The sequence below is a fragment of the Heloderma suspectum genome, chromosome 9, assembly GCF_057233095.1.
Source record: "Heloderma suspectum isolate Gila_16-S chromosome 9, 16-S_ref, whole genome shotgun sequence".
Classification (NCBI taxonomy): domain Eukaryota; kingdom Metazoa; phylum Chordata; class Lepidosauria; order Squamata; family Helodermatidae; genus Heloderma; species Heloderma suspectum.
In genome coordinates this window covers 40,093,783-40,118,989 of record NC_139466.1, presented here as the reverse complement: position 1 = coordinate 40,118,989, position 25,207 = coordinate 40,093,783, and the positions used below count along the sequence as shown (strand labels likewise).

General features: G+C 42.1%; 1 protein-coding gene across 2 annotated transcripts; it reads right to left on the bottom strand.

Annotated features, from left to right (window-relative positions):
• Positions 1 to 321: 321 nt before the first annotated feature.
• On the bottom strand, positions 322 to 25,193 carry CHIC1 (cysteine rich hydrophobic domain 1). Of its 2 annotated transcripts, XM_084814176.1 has the most exons (6): positions 24,976 to 25,193; positions 14,765 to 14,819; positions 7,009 to 7,164; positions 4,630 to 4,686; positions 3,983 to 4,042; positions 322 to 1,205 (listed from the first exon to the last, which is right to left on the bottom strand). In XM_084814176.1, exons 1-6 carry the CDS (start codon positions 25,191 to 25,193, stop codon positions 1,155 to 1,157), a joined length of 597 nt encoding a protein of 198 aa, XP_084670302.1. In that variant the 3' UTR covers positions 322 to 1,154. The 2 variants fall into 2 exon arrangements, with proteins under 2 accessions (XP_084670302.1, XP_084670301.1); XM_084814175.1 differs by lacking the exon at positions 322 to 1,205 and having other exon boundaries at positions 3,840 to 4,042.
• Positions 25,194 to 25,207: the final 14 nt, after the last annotated feature.

The following is a 25,207-nucleotide window of genomic DNA, read 5'->3' as shown; positions in this document are numbered from 1 at the left end:
ATTAACCACAACAATTTATGTTTTCTTGCTTTTGAATTAAAAGAACACACTTTATAAAAAGTCTGTGGCAGGGAATCAAATAATTTCTTTAGACACATCCTAATGGGACTTGACTTTCCCCCCCTCCATGAACAGCAAGCCCCACTCCCATAATCTGAGATCACAAAACGCATCCTCAAACAAAACAAAAAACAAAAAGTCCTCACAATTTCAGAAGCACTTCAGCTTGGGGGCCTGCTGCGCAACAAGAGCCGCCCGGGGTGTAAAGTTCTTTGGATTCCGTGTGTGTGTGTGTGTGTTTAGGTTAGACCTTCAGTTTTTGTGATAATACCTTCAGAAACGGAAATGCAATGCATTTTTGCATTCATTTATCAAAGTGCACCTCAGCCCAACATTCGGTAGTACGTACAAACCCATTATGGCTTTACCCTATGGCACATGAATGGGTTTATACAATCAGAAGGATGCTTACAGACATCAATAAATCTATACAGAAGAACTGCAAAACAACAGGAGTTATACTACATTTTGTAAACCTTGGCGCCATACCACACTTCATATTATGCAATGAGGCAATATTTACAACCCATTGTGTTAAAGCAACTGACTTCCCTCCCCCACAAAAATGTGTAATGAGCAACTTTGCAAGTGCAAGACGAAACCAATGCTGTCAATTGCAGCTTTTATGCAAGCAGATTTAAAAAATTATTACTAGGTACTGTAAGTCAACCTTGATAATTTCTGTTAAGAATTTAAAGGAGTGCAAAATTGTAGTTGATGCACACTATGGAGTATTGGGTTAGGATGTATGTTTGAAAACAGACAGCAAGTTTAGAAATTAATAAGGCAGCATGCTCAGAACAAGGCTACAAAACAGCACTGATATTATATCTGTAGTGGCAACTTTTATCAGTTACTGTTAAAAAAAATTCAAGAGTGCACACACAAGCCTCATTATTTAACAGTTTAAAAATGTGCAAATTGTTTTCTTCTTAAAACAAAAGAAAGTAACATAGCAAGGAAGATACTCTACCAAAGAACACTTTTGTTTTGTTTTTTTAAATCACAGCAAAGTAGACCATCTTCTCTCCAACATCCCCTACAAGGCACTACAGGTAGGAAATGACAGGTAACATGAAAGGTAATACTGCTCCTCAGTCGGGTCGAAATATGGGATATTTTGGTAAGAATTCTATTAGTATTACCTACAGAAGGGGGGAAAAACACAAAGATGCATTAACCAACACATTCAGTTCTTGAGTGACAGATATATCAGGAAAGCTGTGGGGGCTCAGCATGTTTGGGAGGGAACTAGTCAGACCACTGGCTCATCCAACTCAGCTCTGTCTACACTGATGAGCAGCAGCTATCCAGAGTTCCAGACAAAGATGTCTCCACTGTCCTTCAGATAAAGACGGGGGAACCTGGGAACTTTTGCATGTGCTCTAAAGAGCTACACTTGGATTTTATGCCATGATTAAACGAGCCCCAGTTTGAAAGGTTTTCTAATAAGCCTGGTAGGGGCTTTTTCCATTAAGTCCTACTAAACAGTTTTCATTTCCTAAGTAGGCAATACAGCTGGCTTCCAGTTGTTTATTTTTCCCCCTAGGTGGCACCAACAGCTTATGGTAGATTTATAACTACTTGTGTAGGGATGTCAGAGAATTCTGCCATGGATCTTCGTGAGGCCGAATGCCGGCGCATTCGGCCCCCCGAAATCCGTGGTGGAACGAAGCCCCCTGCCCCCCCCCCGTGAAATGGGCCCAGAACGGAGCACCTACCTGCTGCCGTCTGCGCCATCTGTGGCCGCCATTCGCTTCTTCCATATAGCCGTAATAGGCTACGTAAATAGTTACGTAGCCTATCACAGCTAACGCAGGGACGCCATTTGAGTCCCTGAGGAAGCCGTGATAGGCTGCGTAAGTATTTATGTAGCCTATCATGGCAAAAAAAGGGAACGCAAATGGCGGCGACTACGGTGGCCACCATTTGTGTTCCCCCTTTTTTTTGCCATGATAGCCTACGTAAATATTTACGTAACCTATCACGGCAAAAAATAAAAGGGAACGCAACTGGCATAGCGGCTGCCATTTGTGTCCCCCCCCTGCTTTTTTCCATAATAGGCTACGTAAATATTTATGTAACCTATCATGGCAAAAAAAAAAAGGGGGGGAATGCAAATGGCGGCCGCCGTAGCTGCTGCCATTTGCGTTTGCTGGGTTTTTTTGGGTTTTTTTGCCGTGATAGGCTACATAATATTTACGTAGCCTATCACGGCAAAATACAGGGACGCAAATGGCGGTGGCTACGGCAGCCACCATTTGCGTCCCTGCAGGATGCCCAGCAGCTGGATGTCCGGCTGCGGGAGGCCCCAGCCGGCGGCTCCACGGAATCTCTGCAGAGCGGAGCTAGCCAGAGAGAATTTTGGGGGGAGGGACGGAGCGCCTCCCCCCACCGCAAATGTCACCCTTCAAAAAGGTAAGTGACTTTCGTACATCCCTAAACTTGTGTGATCAGCAGCTTCTTTGCCCACCTAAGAGCTCTACTTGCATGAGCAGTACAATGTGGGAGAAAGGAACTTTTTTGCAACACCAAAGCAGCAAAGACCATGAAAAGGGGAGAAAACTTACTTCCCTATTAACAGGCATTGCTGCTACTACAGTATTATGCACAACCTCCTCTTCCCACATTATACTGCTGTCAATGCAAGTCACTACTGAGCAAATAAGGGACCAGTTACGTGTGACTCAGTCCTTAGCCAAGCCAAGCCAAGCCCAAACCATCAAATATTTCCTAAACACATTAAGCCTGCAAAACCTTTATAGTATTAGCTGTTAGCATAAGAGGGGGCAAATCATTCAACACAGAAGGCTGGTGCAGTTTGATCTAGAGATCTGCGCATATCTGCATAAAACTAAATAGGGAATGGAAGCATCTTGGTTATTCACTGAGAATTCTGTAACATTCAGAAGGTGTACACTATGTAAATGAAAGCACATGGTTACCACAAGTTCATCTCTGCAACCATAAGGGCCAGTAACTTGCTTGATGAAGAGTTACAGCTGAGATTTGTGATTTTAAGAAGGTCTGATGGGCCACACAACACCACCTCAAAGCCCATGATGACCACATTTATGTAAGTGTATATGTTAACCAGAATAGTTAAGGACAGATAACACCACGGGGGGGGGGGGGGGAGAGAAAAGGTGAATAGTTAAGTCCAACTGAAGGATGTCTTTGGATGTTTATGTATGACTGGCTACTGCCTACACAGTTTCAAATCCGGGGATATTAGGGATGGGGCAAATTTCAGCCTGCGATCCATGGACCAAATGCAAAGAGTCTTTTAAGATTAAAATGTAAAAAGTAGTTTATTCTGAATACCTGCTTTATATTTTAATAAACTCATGATAACTACAGGACAACAACCAACACAGGAGAAATAGACAACTTCAGAAGAAAATCAATTTGCACCATTAGCAGCATGCACACCCAGTAACAGGTAAGTTCAGGTTTATAAAATACACATCTAACGAGTCTGCATGTGTGGTATGCAGAGTATGGGAAAGGGTGAAGAAAGTAATCCCTTTTCTACCCTACCTAAACTGTGTCAACATGAATAAATGGAGGCAAGGAACTAGAATGAAACTATAATGTGGAAGTATAAGTTCAATCATAGCAACTGCTCTTTCAAAGCTGCAAACTTGGTGCATATGTTAACATGAGACTGACTCCTGTTTTAAACAAGAGATTGTTGGTCCACTGAATTACACTGAAGGATACACAGCTGACCCTATCCATGTTTACTCAGAAGTACACCCTATTGATTTTCAGTGGGACTTACTCCTAAGCATGCATAAGATAGAAGTTAAGAGTTTCTTGTCTCCAATAACAATAAATTGACTACTCAGTCAGAAGAAAGGGGAAATTAATACTTTTGTGACCAATGACACTCTGATAATTGAAAACAGAAAGTACTTACATACTCCATCATATTGCTAGTTTCACATTTTCTTTTACTCAACTTCCAGTGCAAGCCAAGCTAAAAAATAATATAACATTTGGCATTACCTTAACAATAGCACAATCTTTAGCCCAATGTGATACGGCCATTTCTGTGTATGCTTAGGCTACAACTTTGGAGACACACTGGGGCACATAGTCCTTGGTGATGGTGAGAACCTCTGTGGAACTAAGACCATATTTATGAAGACTCCCTTATGCCCTGCCACTAAACATCTTCCATGACTAGATTAACCTCTGATACATGCAACACCACTAATGATTTTGAGTTATGAACCTCATGTTTCAGCCTCTAACCCAACCTGATGCCCTCCAGATGTGTTGAACTACAACCTCCATGAGCCAATGGCCATTTTCTAGCAATTAAGCTTTACACACACACACACACACACACTTACTTCTTGTGCTTCACAACCATGAATTACACACTTTTTAAACAATATGGCTGTGATTTTGAAGATCCTAACAGAATGTCACACAGAACAGTCTTTGATTCAGTGATACATCTTTAGTAAATCAAATATGACTTGTTTATAGTCATTATATTCACTCTAAAACTAAAAAAACCCCCTCCCCCGTAATTAAAGCAGACTCTCCTTTGCTTACCTTGTGATATAATCTGTTATTTTCCCATTCTAACAACTTCTGAACTGATTTTCTAGTCTATGAAAGAAAGCCAGAACAATGTTAAAATATAGGCTGTCAGCTAACTTAAATATGACCGATAGAACCGGATCATTGAAAAAATATCGACAAAGGCTTCTTCAAATATGGCTTATCTTCCTGGCTCTAGTCAGGTAAAGCACGGTGTATGAAAACACAATATAACAGAATGGGAGTCATACTGTCTTCTTCACCAGATTGCTTTTGGTTTTTATACAGATCTTGTAAAGGTCAGGGCTTTTGATTTGATATACCAAAACCCGTTCCTGGACTGTGCCAATTCAAACAGCAGGGAAGTGTGGGAGACTGCATGACAGAGTGCTCTCCATGTATTTGTTGCACAGGGGAAACTGGCCATCAGAGAGAAAAGTTTTAACATATCCTACTCTCTGATGAGCTCATTTCTATGTACACGGATTTGTTTCAGTGCAGTGAGCATTCAAATCATGCAGACCCCACCTGCAGTCTGAAGTGGTAAGGCCAGAAACATGTTAGGAGCCATGTGTCTAGACTTATGTCACATCTGAGCAACACTCTGAGCAACACACATCCTGGAGGGTTCACCTAATATCCAGCACAGGATTTCTGTTCGAAATTTAGAAATTGATCTTGGTGGCCCAAAATACCAGTGGGGGTGTTCGGATGATCACAGGGGGAAAAAGAAGCCATCATGGCTTCCCTCTCTGCTCCTGTGCATGCACCCGCTGTTTACATAATTACCTGCACTGCAGTGCAGGATGGTGTCATGTGTGAACCTGTTGTGCGTGGCTTCGTACTCACCCTACAACCCCTACTGCATGTCGTGGGTTGTAGGGTGAGTACGAGCCACCTCTACCGTGCCAGATGCTGGGTTCGCACAACATGCCAACCCGTGCTGCATCATAGGTCATTATGTAAACAACGGGCAGCAGGGACAGGGGGAGCAGCCACAACAGCTCCCCCCACCCCCCATGATTATCAGAACCCAGACGGTGAGTCTTAAAATTCATTTTTCTGAGTCCATTTCTCTTTCCCTTGTGGTTTTTCACAGGTATGCCTGAGCCATACACTGTCTGAACCTACGGTTTCTATCATACTCTGAAATCAGTAATAAACTGTTAGTGCCTATGGCCTTTGAATACACTTGCACAATGTTTTCTCAAGCTTCTTATAGTTGAGGCACACCTGTTCTGAATTAAAATTGGAGGCACACTTTTACACCTGAAAAGGTTTACTTTTAAGAGTATATAAGGGTGCAATCCTAAGTAGATAGTGGCCACCTCCGACCTCGGAGGTGACCGCCTATCCAAAGCAAGGCAGGAGAGGCACGGGGAGATCATTCCCTCCGCGCCTCTCCTGCCTTGCTCTTTTTCGCTAGACAGCCGTTTTCAGCTGTCTACCGGTGGGGGGCCCGACAGGGAGAGAAAGCTGCCGGGCAGCTCCGTTCTCCCCACTGTGGAATGTCCCCCAGCCCCGCCCCTTTTCAGTCACTCCGCACTTGGAAGATGAGTGCAGAGGATGGGGGTTCTCCATGCTGCCTCCAAGGCAGCGTGGACAAGGGGGGAGGTCAGATTTCTGGGAACCAACCCCGGAGCATGGGCTCAGAGGTCAGTTCCTGGAAAAGAGCATATCCTATGGCCCACTAGTCAGTGTCTAGTGGGCCAGAGGATTGCTTTCTTAAAGGAAGAATTACGTGCTGTCAGAGGAGCCTACACTCTACCTTTCTACTGTTCTGAGCATGCCTCCTGATGGCAAAGAAGTAAGCAGAGTAGTGGCTCATGCAGAGACTCAACAAACTACTTCCTCTGTAGGTGAGTAATTCTTTTACATCTCCACATCAGGACTGATTCAATCATACCTGCTGGACAATTATACACCCTGAGCAGAGGCTGTTTGGTAGGAGGTAAAGCCAGAGCAGTGAATCATGCAGAGACACAGAGGGCAGTCTCTGCTTAGAATGGGTAATTCTGTTGCATCTTTACCTTCGGAGCAATTGAATTAACTGCCATTGCAAAGAAGTGGCAGAATACCCTACCCCAGTGCAGGTTTCTTGGAAGGAGACAAAGCCAGGGAATCATGAAGATACAGAATAGGTGGCTGCCTTTTTAGATGGGTATTTTGGCTCACATGAGTACTTAATTTATTACTCAAGGCACACTAGCAGTTCTCTTGTGGGATGCTAGTTTGCCCTGGCATACAGCCTGGGAAGTGTGCACTAGTGAATACTGAAGCACTCTGAAAAGTAGCTTTCCCTGGGCAACTAATGTTCTCAAAAGCACTTCAGAAATTAATAGAGCAAACCATTGCAAGCAGCCACTGGTAACAACATGACGCTGTACTTACTCTTTTGTTAAGACAGACGGCAGGCCACAGACTGCATCCCAGTGTACAGCAGCAGCACAAACAGCCACAGAGAAGCCATTTTACACTGATGGGCAGATTCTTCTTTAAACACGCATTCACACGACTGATACTGGTCTTGAATTCTTCTGGGGCAACCTAGAAGAAGAAGAAGAAGAAGAAGAAGAAGAAGAAAGAGAGAGAGAGAGAGAGATGGTGAACCCGTATTGAGAACTAAATATAAAATGGAAAAGCTTATTTGATACAGAATTAAAAATATATATTCAGGTAACATCCAATACAATATTGGGTTTTTAAAAGCCTTCCTGTAAGAAAATATAGTATGTGTTCCATTTGTTTTAGTTATTTTTAAAACCCTTCTCTTATTCATTCAGGTTTATTTTATTTATTTTAGAATATATACAGATTCCCATTTTAATTTGTTAAAGTTGCTTTTGCCTCTTGCCAGCACAAATGGCCTAAAATATTATTAACTTGCAATCTATGTTAACAGATGTACAAAGTGAGGTCTTTCTCTTTCTCCATTTGAATTTGGTAATATCCTACATCCACGTATGGAGATAGCATGCATTAAAACATATGGTTGTATCCAAGGCTCCAATTCCACTGGCGGAAGCAGTTCTGTCAGATGAGCCGGGAGGACGATTTCCTCTCTCCCTGTAGCCTCTCCTGCACCCTCAAAATCTGCTCTGGAGGGCTGGGAAACCTTCTGGAGCAGATTCGTGGGAACACAGAGGGCTGCAGGAGGGAGGAGAGAGGGATAAACTCCCATCATGCTAGCGGACTTCTGCTAGCACGATGTTGGATCTAACCCATAAGCTCCATAAAATCTCACCTGAGTGAGATGAAGAAGAAAAGAGAGAGAAAATGAACATCTTTCATCTTGTCTTGGCAACACTAAACCAACCTTTTTTTTTTTTTTAAGAAGTAACTTAAACATTCTGCTCAGTATTCAGTTACTGGCCATTTAATAGAATTATTTCAAGAGATTATGGAAATCAACTATCAGAGTGGGACAAAATCTGCAGAACAAATTGGAGAACAAAGAATAACATGGCATAAGCTTAATCAGATCAGTGATGTGGGGTGGAAATTTTTCCAAAACAGACATTCTTCTAGTGCTTTACTTTTTTGCCGAAAATGTTTTGTTTCGTAGGTTCATTAGTAAAAATGAATATATGCCAAATGCAAATACAATATTAGGCAAGCCTGGCAGTTTCAAAGTTGTAATTAATGTTTTTCAGGTGATTATCCCTAGCATACATATCTGTCATTGAAATATATAAATGGCACTAATAAATAGTGACAGTGAAACTTAAGGTGCCCCAACAACCATAGTGGAAGAGAACTGAACTCTGTTGAAATAGATATGAGTGGTTGTCAAAATCTCATGCACATTTGTTTGGGCTGCTAAAAACAATTAGTGTGTCAATGGTTTTCAGTACCTTTGTTTTTTCCTTAATTTTAAACAATATAAGGGAAATGAACTATAGGGCGAGTTTGCATGTCACACTAAGCTGCCCTGAGAATAAGCTACCATGGCTTGGTTGTTTGCTGAAAAACCCACGTTACTCCTGACAATCAACGTGCTGTGGCTTGGCATGGCTCCCCCCCCCCCAGTCCTCCCCCCCACTCCCGGCATGTATCCCAGCTGCCTTTGCAGCACAACCCTGCTTGGATCCTCATGTTCACAATGGCGGAGAGCTCCTGCCCCCACCCCCACCCCCAATCACTACACAGCTGTTAAATCTACAAGTTGCAAAGCACAAAATCTTGGAGCTTCATTTTCCCTACAGAGAGAAACTTCCTCCCACAATTGGTTGTTTGGGAGTGCACGAGCGTACACCTGCTTGCCTACTTTCGCCTTGCTAAACAACCGAGAGGCATCCCTGAGTTGTTTAGCCAAACGGAAGTTGTTGAGTGGGCAGGGGCCAGCACACTCCCCCCCCCACACGCTGCCAAACAACCCATGGTTTCTTAACTGTGGGATGTTTGTTGCATGCAAACCGGGTCAGAGTGTTCTAAGGCCTAGTGATCTGCAGATCCTCAGAGTAATGGGAAGGAGAGTAAAATAAAGAAAAAAAGATTTTCTGTTGATGAAGACAAGATCTCTTCAAGAATCAGCTAAACATAGTAATTCTAGAATTCAGTATGTCAGTAGAAGGCATAGTGTTAAAATTGCTTCAAGATGATATATTTTTACAGCTTTTGTATTAGTTTGATTTTTCACAACCTCTAAGAAATTCACAAATGGCTTGAAGCAAAGACAACTGCTTGTTGTGAATTGTGTTTTAAATTGTCTCTATAGCTGATCCATAGTATTAGACAGCCTCCAAATTTGGCTGAGTTAGTGCAGAATTGACTTTCAACATTTCCAGTACTTACCAGGTATGAGGATTCTCTTTCTTTTTAAACACATTGCTTTTTACAGGCTGTAATGCAATACATACTGAGCTTGACTGGCAGATGTGTGCATCCTCTGGACACTTGTATGAGATATTGTGGCAGACACAACTGCTGCAGCATAGCTTAATGGTGGTGCGCTTTACTGACAGCAGCAGTGCCAACTGTGAATCTAGCCTGCAGAGTCAACCTCACTCTAAATTGCACTGAAAAGTCAATCTTTTGAAGAATACATTTTTCTGTCTTTCAGTGCTCTGATCCTTTATGCCACAAGAAATCACCCTCAAACAGGTAGTCCTCTACAACACAAATCTGTAAATGAGTCTGTTGTTCCCTTGAACAGCAAGGCATAATCCACCCAAAAGTAAGCACTTTAAAGAACCATTAATTTCAATGGCAAGGTTAAGCATGCCCATATCACCCTTCTGCAGAAACTAATGGGATTTTAAAGTTCTGTAAAATGCCTATAGAAAATGTAATGTATGAGGCATTTAATAATTTTATATATTAATTTAATAAATACATAAATATTGCACACTACATATATATGAGTTAACACATTACACAAATTAGGTTTTTCTCAAGTCTATGCAAAGATTCTTAAATTTGATATTGAAAGCTGATACTGAAAAGCAGTGATTCTTAAACTATGTTCCCCAAGACTATGATTAAAATAGAGAAAAATGCTGAAAAATGTGGAGGTTTCTTAGCAGTTTTCAGATGGTGGTCATTTTCAGTTTGTTTGTTTTTTAATTTAAAGTTGAAAAGCAGCTTGCCTCTTTAGCATCATATGCAGCTGCTGTGGAAGTTTCAAAGAATGGAAAGATAATGAATGAAACCAAGGGGAGAAAATCATGTCTCAGAGTGGGAAGCAGTTGGGTAAAGAACCAGGAAGCCTGCAGGAAGAGTCTCTGATCCTGGCAGAGGAATGGACCTTCTGAAAGCAAGAGCCTGAGGTCTACACAGATCTGATCAGCCATGAAAGGGGAAAAAGGGAAACCTTTTTATCAGTCCCATTGACGAACAGGACAGAAAGACACATGATAGAAATATTGCCTCACTTGGCCATCACACGCTACGGCAACGACAGGGCAAAGTGGACTGTATCATTTCAGAGTGCAAGGTGATATAATTTTTGAATGTTCCCATTCAGTTAAAAAAATCTGTTCAAGAAGAAAAACTAGCAAACCATTGAGAAATGGTTTAGCACAGTCTTTTCCTTACTGTTCTAGGTTTTTTCTTTGTGTCAGAGAGTTTTTTTTTTTAAACAACAGAACCATTCAAAAATGGTATTCTCCACACCTACAATGGCATAGACCCATCTACCACCTTAGGATTTTACCTCATTCTGCTGCATGTATGAATCCAGCCACTGTCAAGACTGATGGCAGCTTTAGGGACCTACTCTTTCCCAATATGCAACACAACAGAGGAGCAATCTTCCACACATACATTCTTCACAAAAGAGCAGCAACAAGAAGCATTAAGAGTCCTATCTTATACTCCTATGGACTAGTAAAATGACAAAGCACACATTAACCCAGCAAAGATGAATACAGCTGTGCTGGAACACAGGAGGTGCTACTTGGGGAGGGTAATCCTTTCAAGCATCCTCTCACACAGTAAGAAAATGTGGTGGCCCTCAAGGAAAAAGCAAACAAGATAAGAATAGTGGTCCTCAGTACAGTTTTAAGAACTTTGGAATTTGTCTGGCTGGAAGGAAAAAAACACCCAACACCCCCAGACACTCTAAAAGGCGAGTTCCTTTTAGACCCAGCACGCCATAAAGGGGACTAGGGGTGGAGAGGGAAGGGTCATAATATTTTACAACAGGATGCAAGAGAGGAAGCGAACAAGCAAAAACCAGCAGGCCCACTCTGCCTTCTTTGGTCATCATGATCACAGCCCTATCAATCACACCTTGTGCTGAATCACAATACCAAGGGTATGTTTTATGACTTACACTTCCCTGCATTGCACACCAATTTCCCCACAGAAGTCCTCATTGTTTTAAGGTCAGGGAATGAAACTGGGCTTTCCCCCTTAAGGACCACTGCCTGCCCCAGGTGACAGGAAAACAGAAGTCAGATTGCAAGCTAAAATTTTTATCCATAAGAAAAGCCAAAGCTGGGAATGAGCCTACTTGCCTGAAAATGAAATTCTACACAGTATGTTGAATTTTGGAAAGATTAAAAACATATTCATTAAAAGAATTAAAGTGCACAGAGTTCGATGAGGAGTTCGAGAAAGCTGATTCAAGATGTATCAAGGGAAAAATGATCATAAAGCTGAAGAGGGGAAAAAGGTAGTACTGGTTGCTGGGACCATATTGTTTCTGACTCTTATTCTGCATCTTTTATTTCCCAAGTCCATGATATAGCTCCAACTTATGTACCTCCATGCATAACAAATGAAAACTAAAAACCCAACCCAATACACCATTTTCCATGAGAGAACATGGCCTAAAATCCTGTTCACGTTCTATATTCTAGAACGTATTTCAGATTATCAGCACATACAATCATGGATCTAAAACATTATTTAAAAAATATATATATCCAGCACTGCGAAATGCAAAACCTAAACAGTTGTTTTATTGCAACTCAGGCTGCAGTACCATTCACATTTACTTGAAAGTAAGCCTCATTTAATTCAATGGGGCACACGTCTGAGTAGATATGCATAGGACTGTGCTGTTAGTCCCACGGATATCTTTTAAACAAAAATTTAACAAATAAATTACACTCTCAGGCAGAATGTAGATTAACAAAATTAAGATTTAGTTCAGCAACTTCCTAGTATTGCAGGAGTTAGTCCAGAATTCCACAAACTTCAACTAATTATTATAAAAGATAGGTCTACATTTCAATGTCTTGCATTAATTAGTAATGTCAATTTCTCCATTTAGGCAATATACCAGATGTTATCAGGGTAGCTTGTTTGGGAAAAACAATCCACCCTGTGGAAACCTGTCTGGGTTTGCATGATATGCTAACCCATTGTGAGTTGTTCAACCCACAATGGGTTAGCGTGTCATGCGAACGCAGTCATTCTTGCCTTGAGGATATAGCTCCTAATTTGCAGGCCAATAAAACTCGTAAGTGTAGAATCTTTGGTTCAATTAATTAATCTTAGGTTAGACTAAAGGTCCTTCCCAGTCCATATACTGTTATAAACTGCATACTTTGAGGGCAAGATGGCAAAGTCCCAAGCATCTCTACCCCCTACTTTCCCCCTCATTTTTAACTGAATATTTACCCTAAAAGAGAAGTTCTGGGAAACTCAGAAGCTTGCTCACACTACTTTGTCTCATTATAGTTGGTCCGTAGTTTAGTTGGTTATACTGCTGTTAATTTTTAATAAAAACCAAGGTAAATAAACAAAATATATAAGATCATATATGAACAATAGCTGCAGCAAGCAGAAGTATCAGAAGCAGTAACAATTAAGATTAAAACCACATCTTAAAAGAAGGCTGGACACAGAGAGGATGATAAATGTTTGGGCATAAGGGCTGTTTTGACCAGGCACATGAAACCCAGCAACTATGGTGTCAGCAAACATGTCTGGGGAGGATATTTCACAAACAAGGTATTACCACAAAAAAGGCTCCCCAGTCACCCCAGTTCTAAAGGTGAAAATACCTGGAGAAGGGCCTCAGAATATCTTAAAATGTGGGTAGGTTCATCTGGGAGAAGACAGTCCTTCAGATATCCTACTCCCAAGCTATTAAGGCCTTTGTAACTCAGAACCAGCACTCTGAGTTGTGCCTGGAAACAGTGTGAAAGCTGTTATGCCATTTAACAACCTTGCCGTTGTATTCTACACCAACTGAAGTTTCTGAACAGTCTTCAAAAGTAGTCCCACATAAAATACACTGCAACATTCTAACGGGGATGCAACCAGAGCATGGATAACTATGGCAAGGCTATCAAACTCCAGCATGCCATTTAAAAGGATCTTAAGTTGAAACTTTTGCTACTGGGGGCCCAGTGTTTTCCTGGATTAGAACTTGAGGTGTGCCTCACTCTTTACTTAAGATGTACATACGTTTTCTTAATCAATTCCCTGAACACATAGGCAGGCACCCTCCTTGCAACTGCAGGATAGCCCAGTACAAGCTCCCAGCATCTTTTGTCCAGTCCAGACTCAGGGACAGGGCTACGTTTTCTGGGCAATAGTGATCTTTTACAGCAGCCTTCCCCCAGCTTGTGCCCTCCAGATGTGTTGGGACTACAACTCTCAGTTTGCTCCAGCCAGCATGGTTGGCTGGAGCATGTTGGGAGTTGTAGTCCAACACATTTGGAGAGCACTAGGTTGGGAAAGGCTGTTTAGGGATTATAGCATGGGCTTGAATGGGGAATCTTGGAGCTTCGTTATTCCCTCTCTTGGTATGTCGTCACTGTCCATATACGGACAGAGAAGGGAGATCAACACTGCACAGGGCCTCCCTGTTTCAAGGGTGGTGCACATGTCAGGCACACTGCAACCCCTCTCATGGCACACCTCTGTGTTACAGCAGACTCTTTGGGAATTACTGAATTAGGGGCTTTAGTCTAGCAGAGCACATTGCAGGTTAGTTGCCACACCAAGTTAGTCTGACCCAATCACATCTATTATGGACACTGTCAGGAGCAAAAACCTGACAGCTGCAACCCTGCACTGGACAGAAACTGACCTGATACCCAACCTGAGCCCCAGATGGGTATAAGCAGAGGTACCAAGGTATGTCAGAGTCCTCCCTACCCCCCTATCCATTTCAAACATGGTGAGAACTTACAGGGCAGACACTTTTTCACGTTATTAAGAAGTGTTCCACTGTAAGCAGTACTGATTCTAGCTTGGATATTTTAAATTAAATCCATGAGGGAAAGAAGAAATGGATGGTAGTTACTGAACCAAATGGAATACATGTTCTAGATAGCACCATCACTTTATATTTGTAAAAGTGCTTAAAATGTACAAGGCATTGTGAACGCCGGTCTCCCTGCTTGCACAAGACATTAACTGAAAGCCTTGGCATCAGAAAGCAGCGGCAAGATCTGGGAAAATTCTCAGATACAAGAAAGAAGTGATGGGCAAAATTAGGATGAGTCTGGGGAGAACTAAATGGAACTTGAATCCAATCAGATGACGTGACTGACAAATGTTAATAAAACCTGTACCTAAACATATTTTCCGGAATGTAAATTCTGTGGGAATCAGTACCTGCATCACAAAATACAGCTATTCAGGACCATTCTGTATGATTTCAAGAATGGTTTTCAACATTAAGACATATAGCCGATTGACAAGAAAACATCTCAATTTAAACCAGGTCCAAACTCCAACTTACCTTCCCTGTTAGAATAGAGGGAAATTCTGTTTCAAACTTGTTGGTCAAGCCAAACCTTAAAAACAAAAAAGAAAAAACATTTCCACCCAACCTATATTATGTTTCCAACTTTTGCCATGCTTGTTTTTCCATTTAAGATTAGAATAAATTGCTGCTACTTTCCACATCAACTTTCAAATGTATACTGAGCAGTTTAAAGGAATGCAGACAATATTCAAAGAAAGAAATGTGTCTCCTTTTATTAGCAAGTAATTTTAAAAGCCACCCAGATACCAGGAATCATATTCCTTCCTCCTTCTCTCACTGTTGTAGCTTACTGAGGCAATTCATTTTTCTGTTTGTGCAAGTAACCACCAAGTTAATCAGTTCTTTCCTTAAGCCTGCATCTTCATGAACAGCACTTAGTTGGAATTAGAATAAGGCTTTTAAGTTAGGAGTTGAGGATATAATGCTATAACCAAGACTGATTCTGAACTGTTATCCACTGAACCCCTCGCTATCCTATCAAGCTTTCTATGGGTGACAAATGATGCAACATTTTAATAGTAATCACAGTGGGTTCTTCACAGGATAGGATCACACAGTAGTATCATCTTGACTTTGTAACTTGCCTTGCGCGTTCCTTTTTAAGCAGCACACACACACACACATTCATCTTTCAATTTATAGAAAACTAAACATTTTAAGAATAGTTGGAAAACTGCTCTGGGTATTTTGTAGGTAGGAGATGGCATAGGTACTAGTCAATATGCACTATCCACAGCTGGTTTTCCCCTCATTTCAAACTGAACCATGCTGAAAACTTGCAGGGACAGAAAGAGGTAAACACTTCTTTCTTTACTTGAAAGCTTTGCTTTAAGTGTTACACCTGCCTTCACCCTGGGTGAAAAATGTTAACACTCTGTAGGACAATGCAACCAATCACAACCTCCTGGATCTACTCAACTGTGCATGAAATAAACAGTTTTGTTTCTGAAAGCACTGAGGTTTTCTGAAAGCAGAGCCCATGAATGCTGGTTCTTAGTTAAATGCAGCTTTTAAAGTGCAATTGTTTGCTTCCTTTGAATATAATCTTCTGCTGTGCTTTTCTACACTATAGAGCTCTCTTATATTAGCCTTAATACTTTTGGTACTGACATAAATATAAATACATAACATAAATATTAAACATTTAAAGATCTCTTTAGGGCTTTCTATAAAAGCATAGTTCAAGTGCCAGTTTAAACATCTTTCAATTTAATTTTAAGCACAGTTTTTTTATTAAGCTTAAACCAGCTATTAATAAACTGGAAAACATGAAGCAAAGTAGGACCATAAGATCAAGATTTGAAAATGAAAGTCACAATGAATTCATCAGCCCCCAAAATATTATCCTTATGCTCTATCATGAATTACATAACTTATTCAAACTGTACATGACAGAGCAGGAGGAAGAGTAAGGAAGAGAGCAGACACCTTGGATTATTTTTCTTCCAGCTAGACTGGCAACATGCCAGCCTGGTTGTAGCTCCAAATGTACTGCTATGCCATGTCAAAGCCTCATCATGCTTTGCTTTACACTTTAGGCTAGCAACCATCATTTTTAGTTGTTTTAAGTAAATTTGGCAAATGAAATGAAAATGGTTCATATTCTTCTAGCATATTAATAGCTGCTTTAGCAACTCAAGGGAGAAGCTGCAGCACAAAAGGAAGCAAAAGTACAAATAACAAGACATGGATGAGATTTTAAAGCTTTTTTTTCATCTTTGCTCAACAAAGTGTTCTGTGTACCTCAAAGAACTACAAACTCCTACACCATCAATAGCCAACTCAATAGAAAAACAATCACCAATTTTGTGATTCATGGACTCTGAGGCCAATCTGGAAACCAATATCAATGTCAAACTCAGCTGGAGAATGTCAGGTTATTTCAGAGAAAAAGCCAGGCCAAAATGGATGCCTAACAGAACAGTTTTATTGCTAAGATCAAGCTAGAACAGCAGCATAGGTGTCTGTCTCAATTTGGACACAGTGCCACCTATAGTTAAAAGAGCAATATAAGAGTTGAACTCCCCATTACATATCTCCTCTCAAGTTAACTTTATTCCATATATAGATATATCCTATTTCAGAAATGCAAAATGTGCCTGATTAATGATACTCCTCAAAACAGGTTTCCTGAAAACTCAACCATAATGAGTAACAACTTGACCACAGAGATGTCTTTTACTGTATCTCCCTCACTGGGCTGCCATGGACATATCTCCTGATGCCGAGTCTGGAAGCACACAGGGAATTTCTTCCTATATTTGTTTAGTATTTGATATTAATTGTAGATGTCTGTGGTTTCTGGTGAATTCTCCTCAGATGGTCTCAATAACATATGCTCTGCTAGGTGACAGGCTATGCTTCACGGTGGCTGGAGTCTTCCATCTTTTCTCACTGTGTAGTTTAACCAAAACTGGGTCTCCTGGTATTAAGTCAGGCAGCACTTAAACAGAATAGTGATGATTGTTACTGTCTGTAAGAGTCTTTGTTTTTTATCTGATTCTACAAATTTCCTCATATCAGGCCATTTGGGGACTAAGTTTTCTTCAAAGACAGGAACAGTTGTCCTAAGTTGTCTGGCCATCAGAAGCTGTGCCAAGTGTAGCCTGTAGCTACTAATGGTATAGACCTGTAGCTCATAATGAGCTCTTTTAGTACTCTGGCCATCCTAAATGTATACAGCCTATAGCAAACAGCCCCTGACGCCTGCATTCACATGGCCTGACAAGCCACGGTAAGCTGGGCACTGTGGATGCCATGCAAAAATGGCGCCCATGGGTGTCCACCATGACCTGACAGCCCCTGCAAGTAAAGTAAGCCTGTCGTGTTGTGAAAACCAAGTCATTTTCTTTCCCATCACAGGAAGTAAAGTCCATTAAAAAGGGTAGGCTACATCATTCAAATCCATCAAAAGGATATAGGCATAGTCTTGGAAACACACACTATAAATAAGCCTATGAAAATGTTTGCCCGCACTATACTGTCTAATTAAGCATTCAATTAAATGGGAATGTGTCTGCAAAAACCAGGGTCTTCCCTGAGACAAATTCAGCAAATTTGTCCCTGAGACAAATTCAGCATTGGAATATTGGTGCTGGGTCTACCTGTAGCCAGTAGAATGTTATGTGTATTTTGTAAATACAAGAATATGATGATTCAGTGTTGGGCAACTGAATACCTTACTATAATTGACTGTTGGTACACTAGCTCGTTTCTTTGACAAAGGAACATCCCATTGTCATCTCATTTCAAAATATGCATTAAAAAAAATCCTGTTGTCATCTACAAAATCTGGCTAATACGAAGTATTACCCTCCTGCAGTTTTTTATTTTCCCCCCAACAAACCAACATGGGTACCTACAATTTGTGTGTTATGGAAAATACAAAATGTTGTTGTTCAGGAGACGGTACCTAAAACTAAAAGATGTCCATCTACTGGGAGAAAGACTCTCAGCACCATATTACACCAATTACATTGTTACCAATTCATTCTGGACTCAATTTGAAGTGCTGATGTTCATCTTTAAAGCTTGAATGACCTTGGATTAGTTTATCTGCAGAAGTGCTTTGCCCATATAAACCTCCCTGTGCCCTAAGATCAGAATCAGAGGACGTGCTCTCTGGCCTGTCATTAGTGAAGATCAGGGACAGGACCTTCTTGGTGGTGGCTCTGCAGCTGTGGCGCTTCCCTAGGAGCTCTGTCAAGCCCCCTCTCTTTCCGATTTTCAATGGGCTTCTAAATGCTATTATTCCCCGAAGCTTTTCATAAGCAATCATGTGCTCTTTCCACAGTTTATGCTGATATATTCTTAATGTGTTGAGATTGTTTTAACTATGATTTTACTATTATTCTGCTGTTTTATTCCGTTTACTTGCCTTGGAAAAAAAAACTTTTTAAAAAAGTAGGACACAAATGATCAAATATTAAATAAATCTACCAACTAAAGATGGGATTTAGGTTTCCAGGGTTACATTTTGTTGTTGTTGTTCAGTCGTGTCCGACTCTTCGTGACCCCATGGACCATAGCACGCCAGGCCTTCCTGTCCTGCACTCTCTCCCGGAGCGTTCTCAAGTCCATATTCATTGCATCAGTGATGCTATCTAGCCATCTCATCCTCTGCCGTCCCCTTCTCCTTTTGCCTTCAGTCTTTCCCAGCATCAGGGTCTTTTCCTACCACCCTAACTTGGCTTCTATTGATTCTTTGCCTAGATCACCACCTAAAATTAATCTCCACCTTTGCTAATATAAAGATTACCAAATTTCTCATTACTTCCGTTATTTCTTCCAAGGGACCCTTGTGTTTAGCGCTGGAAACAGATTCAAGAAACTGTTGGGTTTTCTATTCTGAAAAAAAATGGGGAAACAGCCATTGAGAAGGTTCACACTTCACAAGGAACCCTGGCTTATCATCACTTGCGAACTGGGTGATTGTTGTTTCTTTGTCCCAAGTAGTCCTGGGTGCAACCTGAAATCTGTTTTGCACCTAGTAAAATCTAATCTAGTTAAGTCTGCATAACATTTTCCACATATCATTTCAAGGCTGTGACAAACTGCAGAATTTGAAGCTTTTATCCACCCCCAGATCTTGTTATTTTGCTTAACATATAACCTGAAGAAGTATTCTGGAGAACTCAAAAGATTGCTCACTACTTTGTAGCATTTTAGCTGGTTCTAAGGTAATACTTGCGCTTACTTTGCTACGTAACTGGATACAAAGAGAGACGAATTTCTTATCCAAGCATACCAAAGTCCATAATTAGGATATGCTCGTAACTTGATACTAAGGAAAGAGAACAATTTCCTTTCCTCACAGCTAAGCTCACATACTGGTGAATGATTATCCTCTGAAGAAAATGAGGCCATAATATGATGCTTGAAAGCTTACCAGCAGCATAGACAGGTCCCAATGTTACAGCTACATGCATGCATGCAGTTTCACTTAAACCCCTCATAGAAGAAGAGTGGACATGAAAGGGAAGCCAAAGACAGAACCACCCCCAAAATGTATGACTGAAAAATAGGTGTTCAGCTGAACAATTTTGTTGATAGCTATACATTATTCAAATATCTAACAAATATTCTGCTCATGTTTACGTTATGCCACACTAGCCTAATTTTTGTTTATTCCTTGGAGGACTGTGTTTTATGAAGCAATGCGAAATTCACTGAAATCAACAGTAATTCTTCCACTGGCTTCAGAGGAGATGTACCCTTGGTAATTAGGCCCCATGCATGGACTCATCCAGTGGCATTGAAGGTGCTTCCCTCATGTGTGATCCAGTGCTGCTGGGGACTGTGTATGAATACTCCAGCAACATAAGCAATAATCACATGGGTCTTTTTTACTTGGATTAATACACTCCCTTCCAGCATGCTGCCAATCAGTCTGAAAAGATCCACACAAACGCTTGGCTCAGGTGGGTGGATTATTCACATACATGCCACAACAGTACAGGATTGTGCCACGGAGAAGTGGCTGCCATACCACTTGTATGGTATACATAAGGGTGCTTAAAGAAAAACAACAGATCCTCTTGACCACAGAGAAGAACTCAGTCAATTCAAACAAGTTGCCCCATCTCTGTACTCTAAGTGCAAGTTAACCCGTAATTCCACAGTGGGGCTTAAAAAAACATTAGTATTTCTTATGTTTATTTATTACGCCCTGCCTTTCTATATTAATATAAATGAAAATGCATTTGAATACATTCTATATTAATATAAAATAAAATGCATTTTAACACAACTATCAGCCAATATATAATCTAAATAAAAGCATGTTAACAAAGACCAGATCTCTAAAAGCCTGCCGGAACAAAACTGTTTTTAGGGCCTGCATAAAAGTGGACAAAGGAGCCAAATGTATTCCTCATGAAAGGCCATTCCACACAACCATAAAAGCCCTCTCTCTCTCTTAGTCAGGTGCTGTACATCTTATGGCATGCAAGGTGTGAGGAGGAAGGGGATACAGGGAGAAGAGCCTTAGAAATACAGTGAAGCTCTCAGGCAGATTTATTGCTGTGTGTCCCGCTATAACCATCCATATATACTGCACACAAAATCTAGTGGTTTTTCCACAGATTTACAAGTCAAAGATCTGTCCAGCAGGCAGCTTTCAGTATTCCCAGCTGGCCAGTGAAGCACCTAACTGATCATTGGGAAAGCACTACAGGGAAAGGCAGCTGCTCTCTGTCTTTGGACACAGTTGGTAAACAAGTTATTTAGACCACAGAGCCCATCCTGGCAGTAGCATGGGCTAAAGCCAAGACCACAGGGAACTGAATACCTGAAATCAGAGCCAGCTAGACACGCTCCCAACCTATTGCTTGAACTGTTGCATTATTATCCCGGAACAAACGTATTTGCATCAATTTATCTTGGTTAAGAGGAGAGCATAGGATTAGAACCACACTTTAGAACTGCCTTGCTAGATCAGTCAAAAGGTCTGTTTCAAACGATAAACAGCCAGATGCCTCTAGAAGCTGACAAACAGACCCCTCCACTGTTGTCTCGTGCAGCATCTGATATTCAGAGGTATACTGTCTCTGAAAATGGAGGTTCCATTTAGTTATCAGTGCAAATGACAACTGACAGACATCTCCTCCATGTATTTGTCCAATCTCCTGTTAAACCTACCAAGGCTCACGGCCATTACCACACCTTGTGGTGGGAAGTTTCACAAGTTAATTGTTCAGTGACTGAAGAACTATTTTTTTAATTAAATATACTAGAAAAAATAAAAAGGAATAAGCACATTTTGTTTGAAGGTGTATCACTTGAGTTTGTATGTGAGCAAACAGAACAAAAAAACCCTGGACAAATGCTATGCACAGTTGTTGTCGTTAAGTCGTGTCCGACTCTTTGTGACCCCAGTATACCCAATTATTTTCGAAGACCAAAACAAAGTTTGAATGCATGTACTATAGATGTAAAATGACAAATAAAAAAGCTTACGGTGTTTATTTAAAAGCTTACAATTGTTACAGCGTAACAAAGAATTCTAAGAAGCTACTTTAAAAACAATGGGGAAAATCTAGGTGTATACTATAAAGAAAAGATAGTTCTCTTAGGGTGCAATCCTATCGAGATAGACGTCAACCTCCGAACCTGGAGGCGAATGCCTATTCAATGCAGGGCAGACAGATCACAGAGCAGATCCTCTTCTCCGTCTTCCCTGCATTTGTGGCTAGATGCAGGCTTTTGCACTTCTAGCTGTGGCTTCGGGGAGAGGGAGAGAAGGTGCTCAAAGACCCAATAGGAAGTTGTCTTAAAGTGGCTTCCGTGGTCTCCTCACCTCCCCACTCCCAGGACCACCCCCTTTTCGCCTGCTCCGCGCTCCATTTATGAGAACAGAGATGGTGGTGGTGCAGAAAGAACCACGCCGGCTATGAGCGGGAGGGGCAAGAGAGTGTCGTTTCTGGAAACAGGTCAGATGGCCTCGGTTTCCAGAAACCAAAAAATTCTATGGCCATCTAGAGAGTGTGAACACAGGATCGCTCTCCCCTATTATTATTTGCTTTATATTAGTGTAATACATAAAAGGCAGGCAAACAATTATTAATAATTTATGAAACATGTTTTATGTTTAAAATTTAAAAGCAATATTAACAAAAAGCATGGTTTCATTTCATAAAATAAAACAAAAGGATGTTCTTTTTTAAAAAAACAGCATAATATATTGTGAATATTTTTCACATGACCCACTTGTGTAAACTATCAGTAATGTCCAAGAGTCACAGTTTTGACTCTGGTTTTATAGAATACCTGAACGGTTACCATGCTTGAACACCATTCCTGTCTATAATTACGGGGGGAGCATCCTATGGCCTCTAGGCAGTGTCTAGATGGTGACAGGATTTTGGGGTTTCTGGGAACCAAGCTCAGAGCTAGGGTTCGAGCTTGGTTCCCAAAAAACTCACTCCCCACCCCCTCCCCTGCCTCACAGGCAGTGCAGGTTGTCCCCATCTCTGTGCTCATAAGTGCAGTGCAGAGCAGGTGAAAAGTGGGCATTCCCAGGGGCAGGGAGGAGACTGCAGAAGCATCGTTATGACGCTTCCTATGCACCATCCAGCCGCTCCAATGTCCCTAGCTAGACAGCCAAAATTGCACACAAATAGCCACAAATGCAAGGCGGCCAAAGCGCAGAGGAGAAGATCCTCTCCATGCTCTGCCCACCCTCCATTAGACCGTTGGCCACCTCCGAGTTCGGAGGTGGCCGACTATCCCCATAGGACTGCGCCCTAAACTTTATAATACTTACAATAAATTTTTATCTGCTGTTACAGCCTATTTTTACTTTTAACTGATATTTGTCTGTTGCTTTTTTAAAATGTTGGTTGTTTTTAATAAATGCCAGGGGGAGCAATCCTATGTCCCCCTATGTCTGGATTCCTTGATCCAAGATCAGAGACAGTGATCCAATCTTGGAGCCAGGAATCTGTGCTCCCCACCCCCGCACAGCTGGCACAGAGAGAACCGTGCCAGCTGCCTCTCTGACCTTGGAGAGGAGATAAAGGGGGTGTTCCAGAGGGTGGGGAGGGGACTGGGGGGGTTGGCTTATGCAGTTTCCCAAGGCCTCTCTACCCTACTTCTCTCCCTCTTCGGGACATCCCAGCTAAACAGGCAAAAAGGCCTGCCTAGAGGAAATGCAGAGCAGGAAGCATGGAGGAGAGGATCACCTTTTGACACACCTTCCGCTCCACAATGGATGCTCCACACTGGAGCACTGAGGGCACAATCGATAGGACTGCACCCTAAGGCAGCTAACATTGAAATGGAAAGGTAGGATCATAGAATCATAGAATCAAATCCAACCCCCAAATGTTCAAAATGTTCTTATAACAAACACTGTTGCATGCTTTGTCTGCACTGCAGTGTAGGGCTTAACTGGCTGAATTACGCCAGAGAGGGGCGGCGGGGCAGCAGGGGAAGCAAAATATTAGACTGGACAGGTTGATTCTACTTCACAGCCACTCAGGGGAAATTCAGAGAAGGGTTTTCACTCTTATGACAGTATGTGTTTATTGCTGTCCATTTACTAGTCCTGCAGGCCTCAAATCAATTTCTTTTACTTGCCCCCATATAGGGTTTTAGATTTAGACCTGTTTTATGAGGGAATACAATTTCAGGCTCTCTTCCCGGCCTAACTCAACAATTAAAGGGGGGTATTTTAAATATACAGTGTTTAGCTACACCAAAAGACCGAGCCATAACTGAATCCCAAGTCAGCTCAACTAAGCTGGAGAGTGTGTGCTTAGGGAGAGAAAGGGGGGTTATCTGAAGCCTTCAGTCTCTGCTTAGCCACATTATACTCCTGCAGCCTCAACAGTATCCCCACTTCAGGAGCTCTGGTGTTTGCTCTGGTAAGCAGCTAATAACTATTTTGCACCAGTCTTGACCTGCAACTCTTTCTCCCCCTCCCAAACAATAAAACAGAGCTCCTGTCTCATATTCTGTATTCAGTTGCGTAGGCCTGTGGACCTCCATCTCATCTCTCTGTGCATGTACACACGTATAAATAAGAATCACATTCTAATCTGAAAGCCCTTTCCCCCCCCGCTAACATCTCACAGCGAAGAAAAAACCCGGCGATGGCAAATTAAAGACACGCTGCACTTATTTCATGTTGTTCCCATATTCTAATACTGAAGAGTTATTCCAGGAGGGGCCCTCCGCACACTCTCGGGAATGCTCTCTGCTTCATGGAGTTTACATGTGTGTGTCCCCCCCCCAAAAAAAAAAGAAAAAAGGGGGTCTGTAGGAACAGCCCTCTGCACACGCTCACGGAGTTCACCCCCTGGGCTTAAAAGGGGGGCGGGGCTGCTGCTGCAGGAATGGCACTCTGCACCCCCTCAGAAATACTCTCTGCTCCAGGGAGTTCATATGGCCCCAGCATTTAAAAGGGGTGAGGGGCTGCAAGAATGGCCCCTTCTGCATCCGCTCAGAGACACTCTTGTCTTCATACAGCTCAGGACCGCCGGTGGTGAGGAAGAGTTCCCAAAGCTAATCGTCTCCCGCCCAGCTCCATATGGAAGCCCCCGAGTTACCTTGCCAGGCCCCCCAAACCCTCCCCATTATAAATATCCCGCCGCCCGCCCCCTCCCTCCCGCCCGCCCCGCCCACCGTCCAGTCTCCTCACCCAACAGCCGCCCTGCTCCGGCGCCCCCTCCCCAGGTCCTTACACAGTGATATGCCCGGCGCCCCTCACAGCCACGGGTTCGGGCGCGTCCCGGGGCCGCGGCAGCTCCTGACTCCTCACCACAGTCTGAGACGCCGCCTCCTCCTCCTCCTCCTCCGCCGCCTCCTCTTCTTCTTCCTCCTCCTCCTCTTCCTCCTCCTCCTCCTCCTCCAGCTCATAGATCGTATCAAAGTCCGCCATGTTGGGGAGCAGAACGCTCATCGCCCCCCCCTCCC

Excerpts from the sequence above, each read along its gene's own strand:
- CHIC1 (XM_084814175.1), bottom strand. The coding sequence starts at position 25,193 with ATGAGCGTTCTGCTCCCCAACATGGCGGACTTTGATACGATCTATGAG. Across the intron at positions 14,820-24,975 it reads GGCGCCGGGCATATCACTGT|GTTTGGCTTGACCAACAAGT; the intron begins GTAAGGACCTGG and ends TTTGTTTTTAAG. Across the intron at positions 4,043-4,629 it reads ATAACAGATTATATCACAAG|CTTGGCTTGCACTGGAAGTT; the intron begins GTAAGCAAAGGA and ends ATTATTTTTTAG.